This window comes from Mus musculus, chromosome 3 (assembly GCF_000001635.26).
Source record: "Mus musculus strain C57BL/6J chromosome 3, GRCm38.p6 C57BL/6J".
NCBI lineage: Eukaryota > Metazoa > Chordata > Mammalia > Rodentia > Muridae > Mus > Mus musculus.
The window spans coordinates 152495856-152520833 of record NC_000069.6 but is presented as its reverse complement, the minus strand read 5'-3'; the positions used below and the strand labels follow the sequence as shown (position 1 = coordinate 152520833).

The window sequence follows — 24978 nt, the reverse complement described above, 5'->3', positions numbered from 1 at the left end:
ATTTGACCCCTCCACGGCTCTACAAACTCATCCCTGTGACTGCTTCAGCCATATGAAGATATTTGCAGTCATATAAAGGAGAGTTGTACTTTTCAGGCTCCTCCCATCATAGGGAAGCTGCTATAGCCCCATCACCTCCATCCTGGATAGCCCTAATGTGCACCATCAGGACCAAACTTCTACAGGAAGCCCTTCTCTTACCACCATGCTTGGTTAACCCATGTGGTGGTGCATACCTTTAATCCCAGCACTAGTGGGGAGAGGCAGGCAGATTTCTGTCATTTCAAAGCCAGTGAGTTCCAGGCCAAACTGGGCTACAGATTGAGGCCCTTTCTCAAAAGAAAAACAAACAAACAAACAAACAAACAAAACCTAACATAGTATTTGGTTCATCTTTTTCAGGGGCCCATGACACCTTAACTCATAATGTTTGCTTGCCTGTCACAGAACCTGCCATATGAGCAGTGGAGCAGTGGGAGCAGTGGGCATACTGACAAGTCCCAGAGCGTTGTTTTTCTTGTTAAACCCGATCCATGCCTGCACTCTATGACAGGCTAGGATAACTGCAGTCCACTGGCCACTAAGTTTCTGCTCTGTCACCTGAGCCACATATGGTCAGATGAGGCTAAGTGCAGCCCACACACTTCCAGAGACAGGATCACTCCATTCCCAAGCACATAGACTTTCTAAAATACAGCCTGTGCCCAAAACGCCTCCATTAATCTACCTCTGACCTCACTGTTGTCTGTAGAAGGGAAACATGTTTTTATTGGAACAAAAGATAATTGTGGAAGCAAACCCAGGAAACAAAAGTAAATCCATTTTCATTAGGTGTTTCAGAGGGGCTAAGAGCTACAGAGAGTGAGACTGGAAACAGCATTTATCGTTTCAGAGTTATGAAATAAAACTGCATACAGTTGGAACGCACCTGCCGGTGCCACTGTCTTACCAACACTGCCGTGCCCAAACAAAACTCATGACAGACGCCTGTCCATCCCTCTCTGGTCACACCCTTGGGCCCTGTCCACCCCTCTCTGGTCACACCCTTGGGCCCTGTCCATCCCTCTCTGGTCACACCCTTGGGCCTCCCAGAGGCTTCCGCTGTTCTGGGTGCAATGTTTACCAATCCCACATCCGTCCTCCTGTTTACGTTGTCTCTAGAAACCAGAACCAGGAGTTCGGGAACTTTATCTCTTTATCACTGGCACCTAAAACATCTGGCATGCGGCAGTCAGGCATTCAGAAATCATTGGCTGGCTATTAATAATGTATTCCTGTGTGATGTAAGAGTTGGGTTTTGTTACGTTTTCCCTCCCTTATAAGTGCCTGTGTTGGTTGGGCGGTGGTGGTGCACACCTTTAATCCCAGCACTTGGGAGGCAGAGGCAGGTGGATTTCTGAGTTCGAGGCCAGCCTGGTCTACAGAGTGAGTTCCAGGACAGCCAGGACTACACAGAGAAACCCTGTCTCGAAAAAACAAAACAAAACAAAACAAAAAAAGTGCCTGTGTTGTCTGTATCTGCGTACAACTTGATGTGTTTGTTCAATCTGTGTTGGTAATGCAGACTGCTCGGTGCATTTTGATTGCATAGCTACATAAAATTATAACAAAGCTTGGTTATTCTTTCTTCCTGGGGTGGGTACACTGTGGTACTGGCACGGAAACATTCGTGGGGACCAGTGAAATCAGAGACTCAAAAAATAACCCTCCATAGCCACAACTGCCTAATCTTTGACAAAAGTTTCAAAACCATTGTGGGGAAAGGTGGTCCCATTGGCAAACAGAGGTGGAAACCTGACTATACACATACAGAAGAATAAAGTTAACTCTTATCTTTTATTAAGCACAAAAACTTACTTCAATGGGCTCAAAAATCTTCATATAAGATATTAAACTTTAAAATGGCTAGAGAAAACCTAGGAAGAGTAAGTCGAGACAGAGATGAAGACAGAAACATTCTGGGAAGACTCAGCACAGGACACCAGGACTGACAACTGGGGTTGCCTGTAATGAGAACCTTTGCACAAAGAAACAATGACTAGAGTGGAGAAATAGCTAAAGAATAGGCGAGACGTTTTTGCTAACCATTCCATCAGATGGATAGAGGGCTAATATTTGGAATATATATTTAAAAAAAAAAAACCTCCAACAACAGAAAAACCAATCTTCCTCTCAAATGAATATGTTAATGAACCAAATAGACAATCCTCAAAAGAGGAAAACAATTGTCAGTAAATACTTGAGAAAGTCTTCAAAATATTGATACATGAGGATAATGCAAGCAGAAATGGCTACCATCAAGAAAATAAACCACAACTGCTTCCGGTGAGGAAGAGGAGGAGGAGAAAGAGGAGGGGGAGGCTTCACTCGATGCTAGTGAGAATGTAAATATGTGTGGCCACCGTGGAAATCAGTGTTGAGAGTTTCCTCAGAAAAGCTAGAGGTAGAGCTCATATATCACCCAGCTCTCCTACCCATGGGTACAGATGCATGAAGGACTGTAAGTCAGCAGACTCAGAGACACTCCCATATCCATGTTTATACATTACTCTCAATTGACAAAGGTGGAATCAGCACAGATGCTGATTATCCACCAACAGGTGTATGGATAAATGAATGTGATACACAATGGGTTTGTATTCAGCTGTGGAGAAAACTGGCCTTTGTAGAAGAAAGCAATGGACCGGGAAAGCCTTGTGCTCAACAAAATGAGTGAAACCCAGAAAGATAGATCTGGGATAGTGTCCCCAGCTGTAGATCTTAGATTCTAATTTGTGTATTTACATCTATAGGTCGGAGGCAGGTCATGAAGCTAGAAGGAAGATCAAGAAGAGAGCTGAGGGGACTGGTGGGGGCAAGCATGGTGACGTGACAAGAAAGCAGATGGGGGGGGCAACCAAGGGTGGAGAGGGGGATGGGGAGGGACTCAATAAGACTGAAGTATGCGAGAAAATGCCATAGTGAAACTCAGAGCTCTGTGAGAGAACTTGCAAACAGAAAAGAGTAAAATGGAGTCATAATCCACTTGATACTTTGTTGCCTCTCTATTCACACTCTACCATTGTGATCGGTTTCAGTAATAAACATGTTTCCTCCTCACTAGGAGAAGCCACCGAAGACTGTGGAGTTTTTAAGTCTCCTTTGGCATTGTATTAGTTTAAAATAGCAACATAATTCTCTGGGTTTAAAGTCTAAAAACTGAATTTGTTGAAAATATTACTGAGATGGGCAGAGAGGATACTTTGTTGCCAGTAGTGTGAACCTGTTGTAATGAAGGGAAGTGAATTTGATCTCTGCAAGGGGGAGGTTTTCTTCATTGTTTTTCTCTCCACTAATTGTGCTAGTTTATTTAGGCTGGCTGCTAAATCCTTCTCTTCCTGGTTCCTGGAATCCATATTCTAGTGGGGTAATCATAAGCATGGGTTGGGTATGAGCAGAGCATTTCAGGCAAGTCATAAAAGTTCTTGTCACTGAAGGGACCATCTTCATTTCTCTCCATGTCAAGGGGCAAGCCAATAGCCAGCCCTCTGTGTCCGTGCCCCCTCCTGACCATGAGCCAGTCCTGTGGCTGCTCTTTCTTTGAGAACTGAATGAGAGGAGAGTCAGAGCTTAGCTCTCTCTGTTAGTTCAAGAAACTTGTTCACATTGATTGCTTTATGACTTTGAGTGGCCATCCCTCTTGTTCCAAAATAATAAGGCAAAAAGAGACGCTGGGGTGGATCAGGGGCAGAAGGAAGAAGAGGAGACGAAGACTCTGGACTACAGTGTTTTGCAGGCTTCTGTCCTTCTGATACCAGAATTTGGTTTTGGAGATGGCCTCCAGACGCTCTTTGCCAAGAGAGGAAGTTTCTGGAAAGTGGTGCTGCCTCCTCCAGTGTAGGCTGGCTGCAGAGCTGAACCTGATGACATTTCCAACCCATCCTGCCTTACGCTATAATTTTCCTACCCAGAAAAGTGAAATGCTGCCATTTCTGGCTCCCATAGTTCGGGAATGCTGACAGATTAAAAAAAATAAAATGTGTATCCACAATTCATTGAAGGCACTGAGTAGTCAGTTCTCAAGTTACCATGACAACCACTCAATTAAGTGAGAAAAAAATAAGTGTGCTTATTATTATGCTTACTCTTGAGCTTAACATTCTTTTAAAAATGATGACGATAAAGAGGAGGAAAGAAATGAGTATGTTTAGAGAATTGTTCTCCACAGACCTGTCTGGGGAGATGTTTCCTCTGCATTTTAGCCAGCAAATCCCCTTCACATACTTTGTGCAGAGCTGAATGCTAGAGTTGTCTCTGAGATTAGGAACAAGAGCCTCGGATGCTGCCTCAGAACATTCTTTGATAATGCATGCTTAGACCTAGCTTCTGCTAGGACACTCAGACAGAATCCTAAGGCCCCGGAGGGGAGCCTGCAGGTCAGGAGTCAACGGACACAGTTTGTGGGTTCTAACCCTCAGACTGAGCCCACTCCTGAAACCCTCCACAGGAGACGTGGCTTCTCTAAAGGTGTGACTAACGGGCAGCTCTGCTTTCATACTCTAACGGACAGAACACAGTGGTGCTGTGCATTTGTGCAAGGATTTACTGCTTACTGAATAGTCTGAGAAGTCGCTGCTGAGCAACCAGCCATTCCCTGGAGTGGCCATTGTTCCCTCGGCACAAATGGTCTCTGTAAACTCCCCAGACTGAACATGTCACTTCTTGGTTTGCTTGTCTACCCTTGGGCTCTTTCTTTCTGTTCTTGATGTCCAGTGATCCCCCACCAGGCCCCTCCGTGTACCCTGCCCAGCCACACACCTACTCTGAGCCCCAGCAACTCAGAGGGTTCCATTGTCCCTCCAGAGTACTCTTCCTAGGACATCTGTGTTCCTCCCCATTATATATCTGTCTCTTCATATTTGGCCAACTGAACTCACTCTCCAGCCCCAGTTTCCATCAGAGCTTGCAATTTTATAGTCCTAGAAATATGCACCTAATATGCACTCATTTGAAAATGATTCGTGTATGTATTAAGCAGTATCACTCTTGAGGTAGGCACCAAACTCTGTGAGGACGAGAGTCAAGAGGACATGAGTGTGTGTCCACAGTTTTCTCCTGAACCTGGCCAGTATTCTACTGTCAGATCTTCAGTGATGGGCGGAGGGCCTTGCACCTTGTCAGAGAACACTTAGACCCAAAACCCAACATTTTTACCAACATACCACAGTGTTGCAGATCACAGGAACGAAACGACCTCAAGTATAAAAGTAAGAGCATCTGTCAACCTCACCAACTTAGCTGTCAGCATGCAGCAAACAGCAACTCCGCCTGTGCAGAGTCACACTCTCCAGCCTGAAAAAGAAACCCAGCCTCCTCGGCTGTCCACTCATTGAACACAGCAAAGTAAGCTGGGTCTCTAGAGTCCACACCCTGGGTAACAGTATCCTCCCCGCTGCCAATGGTGTCGGCCTGGGTAGAGTCCCATTCACAGCCACACACATCCCACCGCACCCCTGGAGTCTCTGCTTCCTGTCTTGTTTCTGATCCCTGATGCGCCTTTGCAGCCATAAGGATCCTTTCCGCCCCTGCAGTCTGCTCTTTGCAGGGCATCGCTGCTCAGAAGTGAGCGGACCAGGAGAGGGAAAGCGCCCTGGGAGCCCAAGGCTGCTGATTTATTCATTGGAACTTGCTCAGGAGAGAGAATTGGATGCCTAGGGAGTGAGATCTCAGTGAGTAAAGTGCCAATCACCTTTGAGATGTGAGTTAAAACTGCAGAACCCATGTGGAAAAGCTGGGCATAATGGCAGGTACCATAGTCATAGAGCTAAGGACGTGGGAGCAGGCATACCCTGGGGCTTTCTGGCCAGCTAACAAGCCTAACTGGAAAATCCCAAGCCAGAGAAAGACTGTCTCAAAAAACGAAGGCAGGTGGCACATGAAGAGTGGCACCTGAGGCTGGAAGCAGGAGCTGATGCAGAGGCCATGAAGGGATGCTACTTACTGGCTTGCTTCCCCTGGCTTTCTCAACCTGCTCTCTTATAGAACCCAGGTCTACCAGCCCAGAGATGGTCCCACCCACAAGGGACCCTCCCCCCACCCCGACACTAATTGAGGAAATGCCTTACAGCTGGATCTCATGGAGGCATTTCCTCAAGGGAGGCTCCTTTCTCTGTGATAACTCCAGTTTGTGTCAGTTGACACATAAAACCAGCCAGTACACATAGAAAAAGTTAAAACTGTTTTTAGGCAAAGTTTATTGTATGTGTTATCGAGTTCCCATATGGTAATTCTCCTTTTGATATTTCTTCCCCTAAAATAGTCACTGCTGTGTGAAATCCAGAGCATCGTCCCCTCCGTGCCTACTCCTGTTCAGGGCTCTGAAGTCTCTCGATATAGGTCTCCAGGTCTCCAGGGCAAAGTCATGAGGGGACACTGAGGGGCGAGATTGAGTCTGGCCTCTTGGACATTCCCATTGTCTCTTAAACATCTTTAGAGCTAGCTCTATGAGATAGCCACGCCAAAGGGGCAGGCCTCTGGTTGCTAGCCACAAGGAGAGGGATGTCTTCTCTTCATAGCACGGATCCATCTTTCCCCTGGCCCTGGAGGAGATGGCTTTGAATTCACGGAGCACTTCTGGGAAGACCATCTTACTCTCTCCCATCCCTCCTCACAGTATCCCTCTCTTCACTGAGAAAGGAGTGCTGGCTCTCCGGTGAGCCATCAACACAGAAGGCAGGGAGCAGCTGCCACTCGGGAATGTGTACAGAGAAGCGGCTAAAGTGTTGAGCTGGATCAGCAAGGGCTTAGGGGCTGGGCATGGTGGCACACGCTTGTATAATTACAGTTCCAACACTCAGGAGGCAGATAGAGGCGGAAGGATCAAGAGTTCAAGGCTAGCGTAGGCTGTACAATGAGACCTTGTCTTCACAAATGAGGGAAGGCTTAGAGAACCAATCTGAGCCATGCTAGCCAGCAAGTCCTCAGCTGGAAAATGAAGTGAGCATGCAGACTGCGTAGGATAGATGAGTTCTGCAGAACAGACAGGGACCACGGGTGTCAGCAACTGCAGATCGGACAGGGACCACGGGTGTGTGTGCTTGCAAAACCTACAAACCTTCATTTATCCTTGTTCTTTTATTTTCTTCCTGTTATATTCTGAATATTTAAAATTAGAAGCATCGACACATTAATCTTTACATCAACTAGAGACACATACATTGGTTTCTGCAGTCAACGCCCACACAGCCCCTTGGCCCAGAATGTCTGTGCAGTACACAGCTGTGGCGCTGTATGGGGGCAGCCATGCCTAAAGGGCAGGCCTTGGTCTCTAGTCTGGAAAAGGGAAGTCTTCTCTCTTCCTTAGTGACCCTGCTTTTCACTGGCAGCGTCCTCACTTCTGAAGCTTCAGTCCGCACAGGCTCTGTCTTCTCTGAACATTTTCCTCTCTCCCCTCCATGGTGTGTCTTTGTTGTCTAAGTGCTGCCTGTGGGAGACTTGTAGACATGGGAAGGAGCATGTGGCTTCTTGGTTTTGCACCTGTGGGTGTTTTAGTTGAGTGTGCACTGCTCCTGGTGATGTGATTGAGCCTTTTAAATAGTCCCAAAACACACTTAACCCAAAGGCTTTTCAAAAGACAGTGAATGTTTTTCTTTACTGCCTGAGGAGTTTCGTGCTGCCATCTTAAGAGAAAGAGGTCCTCTAAAAGCTGGCTTCCCAGCCCAGCTCACGGCCAGGAGTACACAACTAGGGGTGGTCACACTGCAAAGCATGCTGCGAGATGACTTCTGTGTTGTCCTGTGCTACCCAATATATATATATATATATTGGATGGATGGATGAATAGATAGATAGATAGATAGATAGATAGATAGATAGATAGACAGACAGACAGATAGACAGAAAGATAGATAGCAGAGTGGAAAAATAAAGGGCAACTTGTCCTTGGGCTGAGGGATTTTCAAATATCATTTCAAAAATGGAAGCTGGGATTCTGTTAACTATTGCTGTAACACTGCCTAGAACTTTGGGACTTAAGCCAGCATCTTCTGGTGATTTCTCCATATGAGGTTTGGACACTAGCTTGGCTGAGCAGGTCCTCTGGAATCTACAGGGTTGGTTGTTCTTGGCTGGCTTCCCCATTTACAGTGTGTTGTGGTCTGACTCACGTGTCAGTCTTGCAAAGAAGCCACGACACTACTGAGTGATTTCCTGGAGGAAAATGTGAACAAGTCCAAATGGAGCACTCACCACAGACCAAAGAAACCATCCCAGACAAGTCTAGTTTCATGAACCAAGAAAGTTGAGGGGTTCCTTAAAAGAGTGTGGAGACTCAGCAGCTGCACCCTTGGAGTTCTCTGTACAACGTCCAGGCCGTGCCACTGGAGAGTCTCCTTTGGCTGAGAATAGGGGTTCGCAGATATCATTGACATCAACAGTCAGTTGACTACCATTACCAAGAATTACTCTCTAGAACCTGGAGGCCTTATCCAATCCATTGAAGGTTACCCCAAAAAGATGAAGTCCTATGGACCATGTCCGGTGCCACCTCCATCTCTAGACTCACAACTGTGAGTGTCAGGCTTGCCTCTCCAACCCCTTCAATAGCATAAGCCATTTTCTTACATGAACCCCAGGTAAACACGTGAATATGGACATTGGAGTAAACAGGCAAGTCTGTTTCTCTACTTGTTCCTATCTGGTATCTACTTGTACCTATCTGGTATGATACCTATCTGGTATCTACTTGTACCTATCTGGTACGGGTGGCCAGCAGCTAGCGAGGCAGGGACCAGCCTGTCTGGGATGGTGCAGCACCGTGACTCAGACTTCCCTCCACATGTCCTCTGAAGCCCATGCAGGCAAGCTCAGTCTGCCCTGCAGCACTGGTGGGAGAAGGACGGAGGAAACAGAGCACATGAGGCTGCTGACTACTGTCTGGGAGCTAGTGCAACCTCTCCCCAGCTTCATTCTGTTGACTGAGCATTGAATCACAGAATTGACAGTTGGTCAAGAGTAAGGACAGTGTTCACCATGGCTCCAGTGTGAGGCTCAGTGGGAGGGGATAAGAACGTGAGACCGTGGCTGCCTCTGTGGTGCCATGCAGAGTTTGGTACTATAGAACAGCAAAACAGATGCCAAAACTTTATAAAGCCAGACATGGTAACACATGACTCTAATTCCACTATTCAGGAGGCAAGGCAGGAAACTCATGGGTGTGAAGCCAGCCTGGGCTGTGAAATGGGTTCTCAGCCGACCTTAGCTATATAGGAAGATCCGATGTCCAAAACACAAGAGTTGGGTTTGAAGCTTAGTGATAGAATACTTGCCAAGTGTGTTCAAGGCTCTGGTTTTGACCACTAGACACACCACACATGTACAAACACATAGTACATATGCACACACACATATACCACATAGACTCATACTATACACACACACACCACATAAACTCACACTATACACACACTATACACAGACACACAATACACATACTATATACACATACACACACAATATACATACTATATACACATACACACACATACACTCAAATACACACACAATATACATACTATATACACATACATACATACACATACACTCACATACACACACAATATCATATATACACTGTATACACATACCACATACACAAATACATATATTGTATACATTCTATATATGTACACATATATACCATATACACATACACACACATACACTCACATACTCACACACACAATATACATGCTATATATACATACACACACATATACTCAAATACACAATATACATACTATATACACATACATACACATACACTCACATACACACACAATATCATATACACACTGTATACACATACCACATACACAAATACATATATTGTATACATTCTATATATGTACACATATATACCATATACACACCATATATGCACAGACTATACATATACACATAGTACACACACACACACACACACACACACACACACTCCACCTCCCAAATAGTGAGATTATAGAATGTGTGGCCCTCTCTACTCACTGATCAAAAATATTACAAAAGTCTAAACATCCTCTTGGCCAGTCTAGAAAATCTTTCTTTCGGAAAGATCTCTTCTTGTTATTTCACCTCAGCACAGGCTGGATGGCTGGAGCTGGCTGGAAGATAACCTTCAGATGAGCCTTTTTAGGAAAGCTTCAGGACCATGGATGGTCACGCTCATGTCTTGATGACGATAGCCACCGTATTCAGCATGACAGAGGCCTGATGGAAGGAGCAGACCCTTCAGTTCCAGAGGGGGAGGGGGGAGGGTTCTGACACATAGGTATTTAGTGGTGGAGGTGAGAGGAGAGAACTGTGAGTTGTCAGAAACACATGACTACAGAGTCGGGAACCTATAGACCATGGAGAAAACGCTTCCCTTAAAGCTACTGATTAGAAACAGTGTGTTTCAATCTATAGATTAACAGGGGAAAGGGCCACTCTGTAAGGAGAGCCTGCAATTGGGATGGCTGGGGAGGGCTTAGCCAGGCACACACTGTGGGTTTTCCTTCTTTGTTTACTAGGTTAGACAAGTGCTTCCTGCAAGCAGACCTCTCATCATGTACACTTCAGTGGCTAACAAATGACTCGCTGCAGACTGCATTCTTGAGTGTGACTAAATTACATACCACTTCCCATACATTTTGGGGTTTTCTCCTGCTGGGGATAAAAGAGTTCAAAAACCTCCTTCTCGGCCATCTAGTAAAGTTCGCCATGCCATTGTTAGATCACTTGATGAAGTCAAGTGTGCTGGTACTGCCTTGGATCCCAGCACTCAAAGGCAGAGGCCTGCAAGTGTCTGTGAGTTCAAAGGCAAGACTGGTCTACACAGTGAGCTCTGGGTCAGCTAGAAATGCCATGAGACCCTGTCTCAAAAACCAATCAGCTGGAGAAATGGCACAGCAATTATGAGTGCTTGCTACCCTTGCATAGGACCTGGGTTCAGTTCCCGGCACCTACATGGCTTATAGCCACCCAAAACCGCTGTTCCAGAAGTCCTCTTCTGGCCTCCGTGGGTACTGCATGCATGTAGTGCACAGGCATGTATGCTGGCAACACACACATGCACATGCACACACGCACGTGCACACACGCACGCACACACACACATATAAATAATCTCTTTTTTAATCTCCTGATGGAGGTGACCCACCTCCAGATTACCCACTAACAAGTGAATCCATCCCCATTTCTGCTCTGATGACACATGCTTTTGTGACTTCTGCATGCTGGCTAAAGCGGGTCTTCCATATGTCACAGGTCTGTGTGTCACCTCCCTCCATGTGGGGTGGTAGGAAAGAGGCAGCACTAGAACTTGGCGCTCAGAACACTAACCTCAACCCACTGCCTCACCCCCAAGTCAGTCACACTTCCTGTCTAAGACCGTGTTTCCTCGTCTATCAGTCACAACCCCGGGCTTGCCTGCTTCCTACCAATGCTGAGTTCAGATAGGACCACACATGCTGAAAGTCTCCAGGAATACAAAAGGTCCCTCCTTTGCTGTTATTTTATTTTGTGTGAGCGCATGTTACACATCGTGTGTGTGATGTTTGCACACATGTATGTTCAGGTATGCACACAGGTATGTGCATATGTGAGACTGGAGGAGGAGGAGGTCAGGTGCCTTGCACTATCAATCTCTCATTTATTCCTGTAAAACAGCCTCTCCCTGAATCTGGAGTCAGCCTGGTAGCTTGGAAGGACAGGAGCTTCTCACACTATGACACTGTGGAGGTGGAAACTGGCATCAGGGAGTTGAATTGAGTGCCCTGCCCTTCTCCTGAAGTACTGTAGTATCAGGCACATTCCACGCAGGGACTCCACACCACTTCAGTTGCTTGGTTCTGCTGCATACGACTGTGACAATGGTCAGGTGCCATCACAGCAAATGCCATCTCAGCATTGTGAAGATCCTGACAACATCAGCTTCCTGTAACGAAGAGATCCTCTTGTGACGGCGCTGTACAAAGTGGTCCTTGAGCCCTGAGTACACGCTATGCTGCTGTTAGAGTGGGAGGAGGATCACACGGCGGAAGCCATCTGTGCCGCTGCGGTTTTCGGTTTTGTCCTCTCCAGGTCACTCAGGGAACAAATAGTGACAAGGCTCTGTGGAGTTGGTGACAATACACACTGAGATAGTGAATGCTCACTGTCAGCTTGATCGGATTCCAGTCACCTAGGATACACACAGTCGTGGGGTGTCTTTGAAGACACTTCCACAGATGTTAAAGAGAGAGACTCACTCTGAACATGGGTAGCACTACTGTGTGGTTGAATAAAAGGAGGAGAAGGACAAAGCCCAATGAACACATCTCTCCCTGCTTCTTGCTCTGCCCTGTGGACAAGCAACCTCACTTTCTCACTGTGCTGCATGAGAGCTGCTCCTGTGGACACATCTTCCCATCCTTTGGCCCTTAAGTTTTCTTGTCAGGCATTTAGTCTTGGAGATGAGAGCAATAACTCAGGCTTCGTTATCGCAGAGGAAGACGCCACACACCAGTCAGCTGTGCCCCCTGCAGATAGTTCCATCCCAGGGGAACAGCAGCGGCCTGTGTGCATGGACACCCTGGGATAGGAAGTGCGTTATTGGTTGACTGGATACCTGACTAGCTAAGCATTTACCGCAGGCTGAGTTACAGATGCTTTCCCACCAGTCATCAACACAGCACTCCACATAGAGCCAAAACTCTGCAACAAGCAGAGCCGTGTGGGTGATTTTACCACCGCACCGCAGGACATCACACACACCCTTTCCTGGCACAAATAGCTTCTAGACTCCACATTTGTGAGTCACAAATGGTGTTTACACAGAATCTGTGTCTATAGGCATGCCATCGTTGTCAGTTCAGGAAACTGGCTCTCCCACAGCATGTCCCCTTAAAGGTTAGTTTAAGGCTATGGAAAGTCACCGAGGCCTCATTGCACCTATAGGAACTAATCCTCAATGCAGATTCAGCGTGACAAAAGGCTGGCTGTATAGACTCTACACAGTACAAAGCTCCGGCACAAAGAAGTGTCCACAGTACTTGGTAGAATTTGGTGGTCAGAGCATTGGGATTTCTCAAGTCTTCCCTCAGTGGAGATCGAACTTCAGATGCAACTGAGTGAAAGCAGCACATCAGATGGGCCAGAAGGAGACTTCACCTTCCCTCCTTGTCCAGCAGGTAGCCCAGGTTAGCCCCATTCATGTAGAATGTACTCAGCATGGGAAGAGGTCCTCCAGGACCTCTAGCTTCTTATTCACCAAAGCAAGTGCTTGCCATTCACTGTGTGTGTGTGTGTGTGTGTGTGTGTGTGTGTGTGTGCGCGTGTCTGTGTCTGTGTGTGTGTGTCTGTGTGTGTGTGTGTGAGAGAGAGAGAGAGAGAGAGACAGAGAGACAGAGAGACAGAAAGACAGAGACAGAGAGAGACAGGGAGACAGAGACAGAGAGAGACAGACAAAGAGATGCTAGATTTCTTCATTTTTCCTTCCCCTCTCTCCCTCTCTCCCTTCCTTTATTTCTTTCTCTCTCTTTTTTTTTCTTTTTCCAGTACTAGGGACTAAACCCAGGGCCTCACCTTGAGCATGCTAGAAAAAAAAAATCTACCATAGAACTGTATCCCCAACCCAGATAAACATTATTTTTACAATGCTCAGATGCTAAACTCAGGACCATCTGCATACCAGGACAGTTCTACCACTGAGCTACAGTTCTGGCCCTTGCTCTTGCTTGGTTGGTTGGAGGGTTGGTTGGTTGGTTGGTTGGTTGGTTGGTGGGTTGGTTGGTTGGTTGGCAGGTTTTATGGGGAATTGAGCCTTCATAAATTCTAGGCAAGGGGTTTGTTTTATTTTATAGAGGGAGAAAAAAAAACCTCCAAGCCTTGGGTGTTCTAGGCAAGCCCTCCAGCACTGATCCTATAATTTGATTTATAGAAGATGTACCCTAGAAGTATGAGGCATTCTGGGAGTCACTGAAGAACAGTACCCTCAGCCAGACAGTCCCCTCGTCTGTGCAAGGCATTCCTAGGAACAAATGACAGTTCTTTCTATGCTGCAGAAACCTATTCACTGAGTGAGCTAACAGAAATAAAGTAGGGGTCCATCAAAGCCTCGGTCAAACAGAATTGAGAGCTGTGAGTAAGATCTAGGGACAAGAACAGGTCAGACTCCGGAAGCCAGATAGAGGTGAAGAAAGCCCTTTTGCAATGTGGCCTGTGGTTGTTGTTGCTGTTGTTGTTTGTTTTGTTTTGTTTTGTTTTGCCGTTTAGGAAATCAAATTAACTCTGGTCAAACTCCCTAGCCATGTTACCATAAAGAGGAAAGGTGAGACATCTCAGCCTGTCGGGTCTCATCCTATAGTCCAACAATACCACAGAACAAGGGTGTAAGCTCAGCTTCCTCTCGGCCTCACGGAGATGTAGCCAACAGCGAAGAGAGAGAAGCAGGTTCTCATGGGCAGTCCTTCTCTACCCATCGTCATTTTACCCTGCAAACATTTTAGACAAGTGTATGCATTGCTCCAGATGAGTCCACAGACTCTAGATGCTTCTCTAGATGCTGCGCCTGAGTAAGGGATTCTTATGCAAGGATGTGAGTGTGCTTGCTCTCTGACAGTGCAGGGGCCAAAGCTCAACAGAACTTTGGTCCTGGCTTCATTCTAGCTCTCTTGATCCTTGGGGGAGCTCCAGAATGCAACCTGTACTGTAGAGTCATCCCCATTCATAGGCACAGACTGCTGGATCCTGAGTTCTAAAGGCCGGGGGTCAGGAGGGCAGTGGAAGACCACCAACAACCACTATGGTTGCTCTGCTGTTGGGACTAAATCTTTGGGGCTGCTCAAGATGGTGAGAGGCATGGCTCTCATCCCAGTGTTGACTTCACGAAGGGCATGGTGGCATAGCTGGAGCCCTCTCTGTTTCTTCACCTTCAGAATGGCAAGGAGGAACGGCAGGAAGGGACGGAATCATGCCCGTTTCCCACACTGTGAAAGTGGCAGTTTCACTAAGGGATGGAGCAGGAGAGAGCATCCCTAATGATCCCTAAGGTTGTTTCTCTTCACAGAGGAGATTAATCAAGGTGAATATACCCTCAAATGACCGCTGTACCGAGCATCCATCTTACTTCAGTTTCTCCAGAGACAAGTGCAAATGTAAGAAGACACGCAGTAAAGATGCCCTGAGGCTCACATTCTAACAAGGTGGCAAGGCTCTGTACTTCCACAAAGTGCTTTCCATGCAGGTTGCCTCAGGGAAGCCATGTAACCAGCCGACCTCATTTAACAGACTCTGACATCCAAGAGAATTAAAGGCAAAAGGCTAGGAAAAGCATCGTCGTGGAGGTTGTCCTTGAAGAACGCTGCAACCTCTATAGAGACCAACTTGGCAAAAATCTAACAAAAGTATAAATACATTTAATCTGTGACCACAAGGTGGCTATTCTAGAATTTACCCTGCAGGGATATATGCATGACGTGGTATCTACATGACTTGCTCTACAAGCCACCTTCCCTAAAGTAGGAATGAGTGAAACAGCTCAGCTCATCAATAAAGAGCCAGTGGAAAACGTAACTGTGGTACCCACAACACAACAGAATGCTGTGCACCCAAGATGCTTCGCTGAGAACATTCTGTAGTGACAGAAATTTCTCCAATTAAGGGCAAAAATAGAAGAGCATCAAACACACACACACACACACACACACACACACACATTTTAATTAAAGTCTGTCCTTCCTTAGATATCTGGAAGTCACTTTTTTCATGTACCTGGGAAGGAATCCCCATGCCTGGCATTCTAGCTTCATTCCTGTTGCTGTGATTATATATATATATAACATAATATAATATATATATAATTTAACTCCCTGACTTAAAGCAACTTTGGAGAAGAAAGTGCTTCTTCAGCTAACAATCCCAGGCTTCAGTCCACCACTGAGGAGAAACCAAACATCCAGTCACATCACATCCAAGATCAAGGGCAGAGAGAAACAAATGCCACATAGTTGCTGCCTTTATTTTTAGCCAGCCTTCTTCATTCTTCTGTAGCTCAGGTTCAGCCTAGGAAATGGTGCCACCCACAGTGGACTAAATCTTCTGGTCAATTAAGAATCAAGACAGTTCCATACAGACATGTCCTTGGGCCAACCTCTTCTAGATAAATTCTATGAAGACTCTTCCAGAGAAGATACCAGGTTGTGTCAAGTTGACAGTTAAAGCTAAGCTACATGTGTGTAACCTGTGGCTAAGGAAGGAGGAGGATAAGATAGATGACCATGTAGGTGGTGGTGAGAGTTCCCAACAAGTGAATCTCTATCAGCATGTCCTCCAAATACAATGGGCTAAAAATGGTCACCTCGCTAAAGGTAAAATAAGAGTTTTGAAGATAAATATGAGGAGGGATGAGATCACTGGGTATTTCTTCATTTTATGCTTAAGAACTAAAAAGCTTAACCATGGCCAAAGACAAGGAGGCTCACATCTCAAACGCCCCCTGGCCCATTACTGAAAATCTTGCCAACCTCAACTTTAAACTGTAGTGTGTTCATAAAATAGCTGTGACCATGCCCATCCGTTAGCTTCTAACATTGAAGGATTTTGTCTTCATGGAGCAGGCTTTTCCATCCATAGATAATTCATGCACCAAAAGAAAGCGACTGGATTCTGTATCAGTTACCAACAGGCCATAGTCTTTCAGGGCAGATGTCTCAAGTTTACCTTTGAACTTTGTCCCTTACAGCTGCATGGCTTTCAACAATGTGACTCCTGAAATTTTCTGTTACTCACCTGTACAAGTATTCAGAAGTTCTTCCCTTAGTGGGGTTGTTCCAAATGTCAAGCATTTAATGTTAGCAAGGAGCTTAAACATATCTCTTAATGTTACCATCTAATGCTTTACCATCTAATCCTTTACCATCTAATGCTTTGATTGTTTTTAAAACAGGACGATGATCAGCTAAATGTATTTGGAGAAGACACAGAGGGAGGTACGTTTCCTATGCTAATCAGACAACATATAGTTTCTAATGTGCTTTCTTTATTTTTTTTAAGATTTATTTATTTATTATATGTAAGTACACTGTAGCCATCTTCAGACATACCAGAAGAGGGTATTTGATCTCATTAGAGATGGTTGTGAGTCACCATGTGGTTGCTGGGATTTGAACTCAGGACCTCTGGAAGAGTGCTCTTAACCACTGAGCCATCTCTCCAGTCCCGTGCTTTCTTTAACACCAACTAAGGAGAGTAAAGCAAAGAAGACTAAAAACAGCAACAATGTTGTTCTTTCTCCTGGCCAGTAAATATGAGTTACCTTGGAAGTCTGTGGCTCACAGCCTTCTTGGTACACATGAGAAACCAAGGGAATCATTACTATGAGATGTGTTTTCTAACTGTCCAGAGAACGTGACTCCTAAGGTGCTCAGTGAGAAGTGGATACTCTGATACAGATATTTGGAATGCATCAATGGATCCTACTCCCCACTGGAAGTCGCATGTGTTACAGTGTAGCCAGGCCCCATAGTAAAGAGCAATGCTCTCATGTGTTACAGTGTATCCAGGCCCCATAGTAAAGAGTAATGCTCTCATGTGTTACAGTGTAGCCAGGCCCCATAGTAAAGAGCAATGCTCTCATGTGTTACAGTGTAGCCAGGCCCCATAGTAAAGAGCAATGCTCTCATGTGTTACAGTGTAGCCAGGTCCCATAGTAAAGAACAATGCTCTCATGTGTTACAGTGTAGCCAGGCCCCATAGTAAAGAGCAATGCTCTCATGTGTTACAGTGTAGCCAGGCCCCATAGTAAAGAGCAATGCTCTCATGTGTTACAGTGTAGCCAGGCCCCATAGTAAAGAGCAATGCTCTCATGTGTTACAGTGTAGCCAGGCCCCATAGTAAAGAGCAATGCTCTCATGTGTTACAGTGTAGCCAGGCCCCATAGTAAAGAGCAATGCTCTCATGTGTTACAGTGTAGCCAGGCCCCATAGTCAAGAGCAATGCTCTCATGTGTTACAGTGTAGCCAGGCCCCATAGTAAAGAGCAATGCTCTCATGTGTTACAGTGTAGCCAGGCCCCATAGTCAAGAGCAATGCTCTCATGTGTTACAGTGTAGCCAGGCCCCACAGTCAAGAGCAATGCTCTCATGTGTTACAGTGTAGCCAGGCCCCATAGTCAAGAGTAATGCTCTCATGTGTTACAGTGTAGCCAGGCCCCATAGTAAAGAGAAGTGCTCTTCACCTCAGTAGTCTTCAAACTTAACTGGAACAGAAAAGCTCTGCAGTGGGATAGCAGAGCCAATGGGGTTTATCTGAGGTGCAGTTATTAGTTGAGCTGGAAACAAAATTCTTTTCCCCAAATAGCAGTTGCTGTACTACAGCGTCCCATGGGGAACCAACCCAAAACATAGCCTATATTATTATTTTCATCATGTTAGGAATTTCTCAAAGGACTAGACAGTGTGTGCCTAACATGCACACAGCCCCGGGTTCAGAATCTAGGCTCTCGTGCCCTCGATGTGATGGTGCACACCTGTAATGCCAATACTGGGCAGGTGGAAATAGTATTCGGAGTTCAGGATTTCCTTAGCTACATAGCAAGTATGAGGCTACCCTGGAGTACACAAGACCTGACTTTAAAACAGTTATTTAAAAACTAAAATAGCCACTACATGCTAGCTATATATAGAACTGAAAATAGATCAAATGCTCTAAATGTAATAGTGTTTATAAAAGATGAGCTTCATAAGGCCTAGATTAATAATTATGCCCTATTTACTTGGTTTAAAAAAAGTTGCCATGGTTTGTGGGGGAAAGCGTTATAGTATTGGCTGCAACTCACACAGCTGATTTGACTTTTTAAATAGCCCCAGCTCTTAATTCCCCATTGATCCATGAAGGGCTAGATAAACTGTTATTCTGTGAGAACAGAAACAGCAGTATGTGAAAATAACTGTCACCAAATAATCATGGTGATCCACAGGAAGGCACAGAATCAGGAGCTGTCACACAGCTGTAACTCAGTCCCTGCCCAGCTTTGTCTCAGCCGGATGTGGGATGGCAGGCTCCTGGATTTATTCCTAGTTATAAGAGCAGTACACTCACTTACATATTTTAAGGTAGAAAACTAGAGCCTTCTAAAACGTTATGGCCGATCTATGTCCAATGGCTAACACTCTAGCACACCTCACTTCAGTGTGTCATCTTTATCTTAATTTTACCCAGCTGGGAATCTGTGTGTGCATGCAAATATCATCACACTTTTTCGCATATTTTTATATAAGCATTTCCCAAGCCACTGAAAATTATACACCTTAGTGATTTCTATTTTGTATGGATATATGATTAGCAACTAAAATATAATTGTTTCTTAGATTAAAATTGGGCATAGTCATATTACCTCTCCTGAGAGCAAGGGAATTAACCACAATGGGTGAGGCCTCCTTCCTAAACTGCAAATCTGTCCAAAGTTGCTCCAAAGCTTCAGAATGTTTGAGGAACACTGTGTGTCTGACTCTAAGAGAAAACTCCAGCCACCAGCAGGACCCTTGGCACAGGCCTGTAATCCCGGCTGTTCAGAGGGATAAGTCAGGAATAGCTAAAATTCAGTGCCACCCTGGGCTACAGAGTAAGTTCAAGGCTAACTACACTGCTCAGTGACACCCCACCCCAAGTTACAAAGTAAAAACAAAAGCACTGGGATAGGCTGGAGAGAGAGAGGCTCTGACAGCATGAGCACTAGTGTTCTTCCAAAGAATGTGGGTTCCGCTCCCAGCATCCTGGTGGAGGCTCAGCCATCAGTGGCTCCAGTTGCAGGAGATCTGACACCTATTTCTGGGCTCTGTGGGCACCAGGCACAGATGTGGTGTGCAAACATACAAGCAGAAAAAACACAGGAAAAGATGATAATCAATTTTAAGGGCTGGGAATATAGTTCAGTGTTTGAGCCCTTGCTTAGCTGGTGTGAAACCTTGAGTTCCATATCCTGGGCAAGGGGAGGGGGGAACTCAATCTCTCTCTCTTTTATATACACACACAAGCTCACACACACACTCTCACATACACTCACACACAGCTATACACACACTCTCTCATACACATACAAACATACTCATACACACTCACACATGGACACACTGTCACAAACACAGATACACTCAGACACACACTCACATACACACACACCTCTGTCAAGCCTGTTGTTTATGGGACTAGAAACTTGGCACTTATGTCCTTGCCCTAAGGGCCCCATTAACCCTTAGTAACCCGAAACCCTTGAGGATGCCACTACCTCCAGGTGTTTCATACATCCTTTCCCTGCCTTGAATCGTTTCTCCTTACAGCAGTGGTTGCCTAAGTTCAGATCTTTTCACTGTCGTGATTATTGCTAATATGCTACTAATTCTGTTTATTGCTCATTTGGTCTTGTTCTACAAACAGACTTGTGATTATTAAATAATGACAAGTATTTTTAAAGGAAACCTTACATCACAACTTAACACAGAAAGTGGCATCGTCTGCTGCGGCTATAAACTAGTTTTGTCTTCTAGACATCTCACCTGTGTACCACTTTCTCCTTTTCTAAGCAGGATGCTTGCAAATGCCAAATGTTGTGTCAGGGTGGGATGGATCTAGGAGGCACAGGGATAAGAGTGGGAATGAAGACAATCAAATACATTGTGTGCATATGTGTGTGCACTGAATACATATATGTGTGCATTGTGTGCATATATGTGTGCATATATGTGTGCATTGTGTGCATGTGTGTGTATTGTATGCATATATGAAATCTTTAAGAAATAGAAGCACAACACCTTTAAAGTGAAAAAACAAACATGTTTGAGAAAACTTATGGGGCTAGAGAGATGGCTCAGTGGTTAAGAGGACTGTCTGCTCTTCCAGAGGTCCTAAGTTCAATTCCCAGCAACCACATGGTGGCTTACAACCATCTGTAATGGTATATGATGCCCTCTTGTGGTGTGTCTGAAGACAGCTACAGTGTACTCATATACATAAAATAAATGATTCTTCAAATAAAATAAGATATTGGGGGAAAAAAGAAAACATGTGTAAATTTTAAAATTGGCTTTCTAGCCAGGTATGGTGCAGACCTGTAATCTCAGCACTAAGGGAGCTGAGGCAAAAGGTGGAGAGTTTTAAGTCTAGCTGGTGACACATAGTGAGACCCTGTCTCAAAACAAAACAAAACAGTTGGCTTTCTTTGTGAATCACACTATTTGATGGTATCCATTTTACACTTAAGCTTAATGGTCAACATTAAGTGAAACTCTGCTGCCTCAGTCTTGGGAAAAGGCCAAAGCAGTTATTACCACCTGCTTATCACAATCTCCCCACCCCACCCCCCATCCCCATGGACTCAACTTATCTTATTAAACAAAACTACACAATGTAGGTTTACAGAACATGATAGAGCCTGGATTTTGGTGCAGTATTTCTTGCCAATAATTTAAACTATTCTTATTTTAAAGGCTTCATGGAGGATTTGAGGAAGTGTAAAATTATTTTCTTGATGGGTGAGTAACAGCTCTCAACTTTTCTAATATAGTCGCTAATAATATTGTAATAGCAGGAAAATTGTGTTCATCTCTCATTCTGCCCCGCTTTGAAATCATGTTCCTCTTTTTGATCAAAATAATGCCCCTGAGGTTTCCAGATGGTTGTGTGCATAAATATGCAATTTAACATTTTTTTTTCTTGCCTTGTTGATTCTCAGCAGAGAAAAGGCAGGGCTGCAAGAATCTCAGCTCCTAAGCTCAGCTCTATAGTAGTGGGGTGCTCTACACAGCCAGTGGGGTGCTGTGGGTTAATGTCCAGCATTCCTCTTTACTATTTGACTCTCAACCCCCTACATAAGTTAAACGTGCGGTGACAATATATGAAAACCTATCTCCCTCACCACACACTATATTCTGCACAACTCACAGTAAAAGCAATCTAGTTTGGGGGTGGGTTTGCACCCCAAGACTAGAACATTTGCCTGGTATCTGTGAAGCCTTGGATTTGATCCCCAACACACACACACACACACACCTTATTTTTTAATGTCATCATAGAGTAGTATTTTCTAACCACTTGTGGGGTAAAATGCCTTGAGATTAGTGCCTTCTGTGCACCTGCCTTGTTCCAGGTTACCTCAGAGAATCCTTAAACAATACCATAGTCTAGTGGCCAGCAAGGAGGGTCATATTCCATCTCCTATACAGACAAGAAAGTCAATGCTCAGAAAAAGCAAGGGACTTAATCAAGATCATGGGGTAGAAAATAGTTTTATTCGTGGACAGGAATGAACTGGTTAAGCCGTGGTTTAAATGAGAGGAGGAACTGGAGGTGTGGCTTAGTGGCAAGGGCTCCTGCCAACGATGTCCAAGGTCTGGGGTTCAATCACCAGCTCTCTCCAAAACATGTCCTGTCATCAGGATGCCCCCTGAAAGTCATGCTTCTCTTCTAGCATTCCGATATATAGTTAGCAAGTACCCTCACCTTGTCCACTTTCCATAAAAGCATCTATGTATAGTCAGAAATAGTGAAGGAGAAAACAGTGATGTCATCCCAGAGAAATACAATCAGACCAACTTCTAATTGTGTGCGCCAACACCACCCTGGGAACTTCTAGGGAAATCTCCCTCACTATCAGGTGGAGAGAATGAAGCCCAGAGAAGTGGAAAAGTTGGTCAAGGCCACTCAGTTACCTGGTGGACATCTGGAGACAAAGGTCTCTGTGTGCAGGTCCTTGTGCCAGTTTCTCACCCCTCAGTGCACAGTGGTGTGAGCTGTCAGCCTGCGCTCCTAGCCTCACACATTAACTATTGCAGCAGGCTGTGCTGGGAAGGAGCTGAGGACACCCCTAAGGAGAAGCATAGTTAACAGAGCCTGTCTCCTGAGAAGTGTTACTAAGGAGTTAAAAGAGAGAAAAAGAGAAGGCTGGGATAAGCCTTGAGAGATCACATGAGTAATGACTGGAAAATATTTCTGAGGAGTTCATGCTGATGCAGGGAACCAGGAGCTGGCGAAGAGCTTTGGAGAACTGCATGTGTCTGGGAGAATCCCTGAATCTTCCTGTCTTGCTAGGTCTCCATTGCTTGCTCCTTAGCCATGGGCACAATCTACTCTTCCCATGTGTGTTTTGTGTTTTTCTCAGGAAGTAAAAGTGGTTTTGTGGGGGTTTGTTTGTTTGTTTGTTTTAACCTTTACTGGATATTATAATTTCAAAGGAAAATCAGCCCTGTTTATGGCTTACTAAAATTCTAATAATCTGTTTACTAGGCATGAAACCTTCCTTGTATGTATATATTCTGGTCTCTGTTCAGATTTTACATATTAGGGAAAGGAGTGTTGATATCTAGAAACTCAGAGTGGGAACCCTTCATTGTCATGTTTTAGTAATGTGATCCCCAAAAGCTTCTAACAATAACACAACACGGCTTCCGGCTGTCATCGCCACCCTTGGTATTATTATTTCCGATTTTCCCGTTGCTGTGACTCACAGCTTGTGACTTGGAAATACATTGTCAAATGTCACCTCTGTGGTTCGGGCATAGCCAAAGACCTCAGCTCACCTGTTGCAAAGCCCCGTGCCCTTTAGAGAAACAAAGAGCACAGTATGTAGTCACAGACAGCTAGACAAAGCACAAGACCTTCAGAGGGCCACAGAACACACTCAGACCTGCTTTCTCTGACAGAAGAATTTCCTTAGAGCTGCCTAAACCCTCTTGTTTTTTCAACTAATTTATCAGACACTGCTCTACTTGGAAAAAAAATACAACAATTTACTGTTTAGACAGAAGGGACAAAGTTGCCGTGATTCAGGGGGTGGACCTCTCTTTCCTAGGGCATTAGTGAAAATTGAGGCCTCATTTCTAACTGCTCCTGTGACAAGCAGCAAAATGACTATATCATCACAGGTCAATTTGAGGTCATGAGGCCCCTAAAAGTGTGTGGGTAAATTTTAACAAGAGCCACGAGATTTCAGTGGTACACATTTGGTTCTGTCCATGGGTGATTAGTGGGCTGGACAGTTGGCTTAGGTGGTTAAAATGGTGGCCTAGCACACATCAGGCCCTGGGTTCAATCCCCAACACTGAAGATAGATGTTGAGGCCCAGGAAGTTAAGATCACTATTATGTTTTATAAAAAAGAAAAAGAAAAGAAAAAGAAGCCAGGGATATGTTTTGTGGAGGCTTGGTATGGTGTGGGGCAATAAGGTGCCTCTGTGGGCCCATGCTGAGGTATCCCTTCCCCCTGAGGTACCAGCCACAGGATGGTAAAGTGTAGAAGAAAGTTTATTTAGGGCATGGGGAGGGGAATTGAGGGAGTGGAGACAGAGAAATGCAGAGGGGGAGAAAGGAGAGAGAGAGAGAGAGAGAGAGAGAGAATAGGTCAACCATGAGCATGTGGAGAGAGGGGGAGGGGAATGGAGAGAGAATAGACAGAGAGGGAAGACAGGAAGAGAGTAAGAAGGGAGTAAGGAGAGAGAGAGAGAGAGAGAGAGAGAGAGAGAGAGAGAGAGAGAGAGAGAGAGAGAGAGTGGGGAGGGGCAAGCAGCCTCTATTATAGTGAGCCAGGCACACCTGGCTGTTGCCAGGTAACTGTGGGGGCGGAGCCTAGATTGAAATGCCAACAACACTCACCCTTGGCTACCAAAGGACTTTGTGGACATCCTGACCACAGGAAAAAGAACATTCCTGGATTGTGCAGTTTGCAACTAGTGTCTTAGCTCCAGCCAGGGCAACAGTAGAACTGCAGAATTGATGGTGCCTAGGTTGGTTTTACATGTTCACTACAATGCTTCAAAGTTAATATTCCAAACACATTTGCCTGTATCCAAGGACCATCGTCTCCTGTAGAATGGGACAAACCCCAGTAGACCGTCCTCATTACTGTCTGCTGCCTGGCCCCAATGTGTCCTTCCTACGTCCTGCTACATCCCTGGGTCAGAGTTTGGCTCCAACACTGTCTACACCTGTTGTCG

The 24978-nt window shown here is 45.2% G+C and overlaps 1 protein-coding gene across 4 annotated transcripts in view; it reads left to right on the top strand.

Annotated features, from left to right (window-relative positions):
• The window catches only part of Ak5 (adenylate kinase 5), a 205592-nt gene that overhangs the window by 147573 nt on the left and 33041 nt on the right, over window positions 1-24978 (top strand). For 3 of the 4 annotated variants that reach the window (NM_001081277.2, XM_011240115.3, XM_006501440.4), the window contains exons 9-10: window positions 16943-16985; window positions 21479-21523. In NM_001081277.2, coding sequence (NP_001074746.1) covers window positions 16943-16985; window positions 21479-21523 — 88 coding nt within the window. Of the gene's footprint in view, window positions 1-2792; window positions 2867-16942; window positions 16986-21478; window positions 21524-24978 lie in introns of those variants that run through there. The other variant, NM_001355635.1, reaches the window with a different exon arrangement.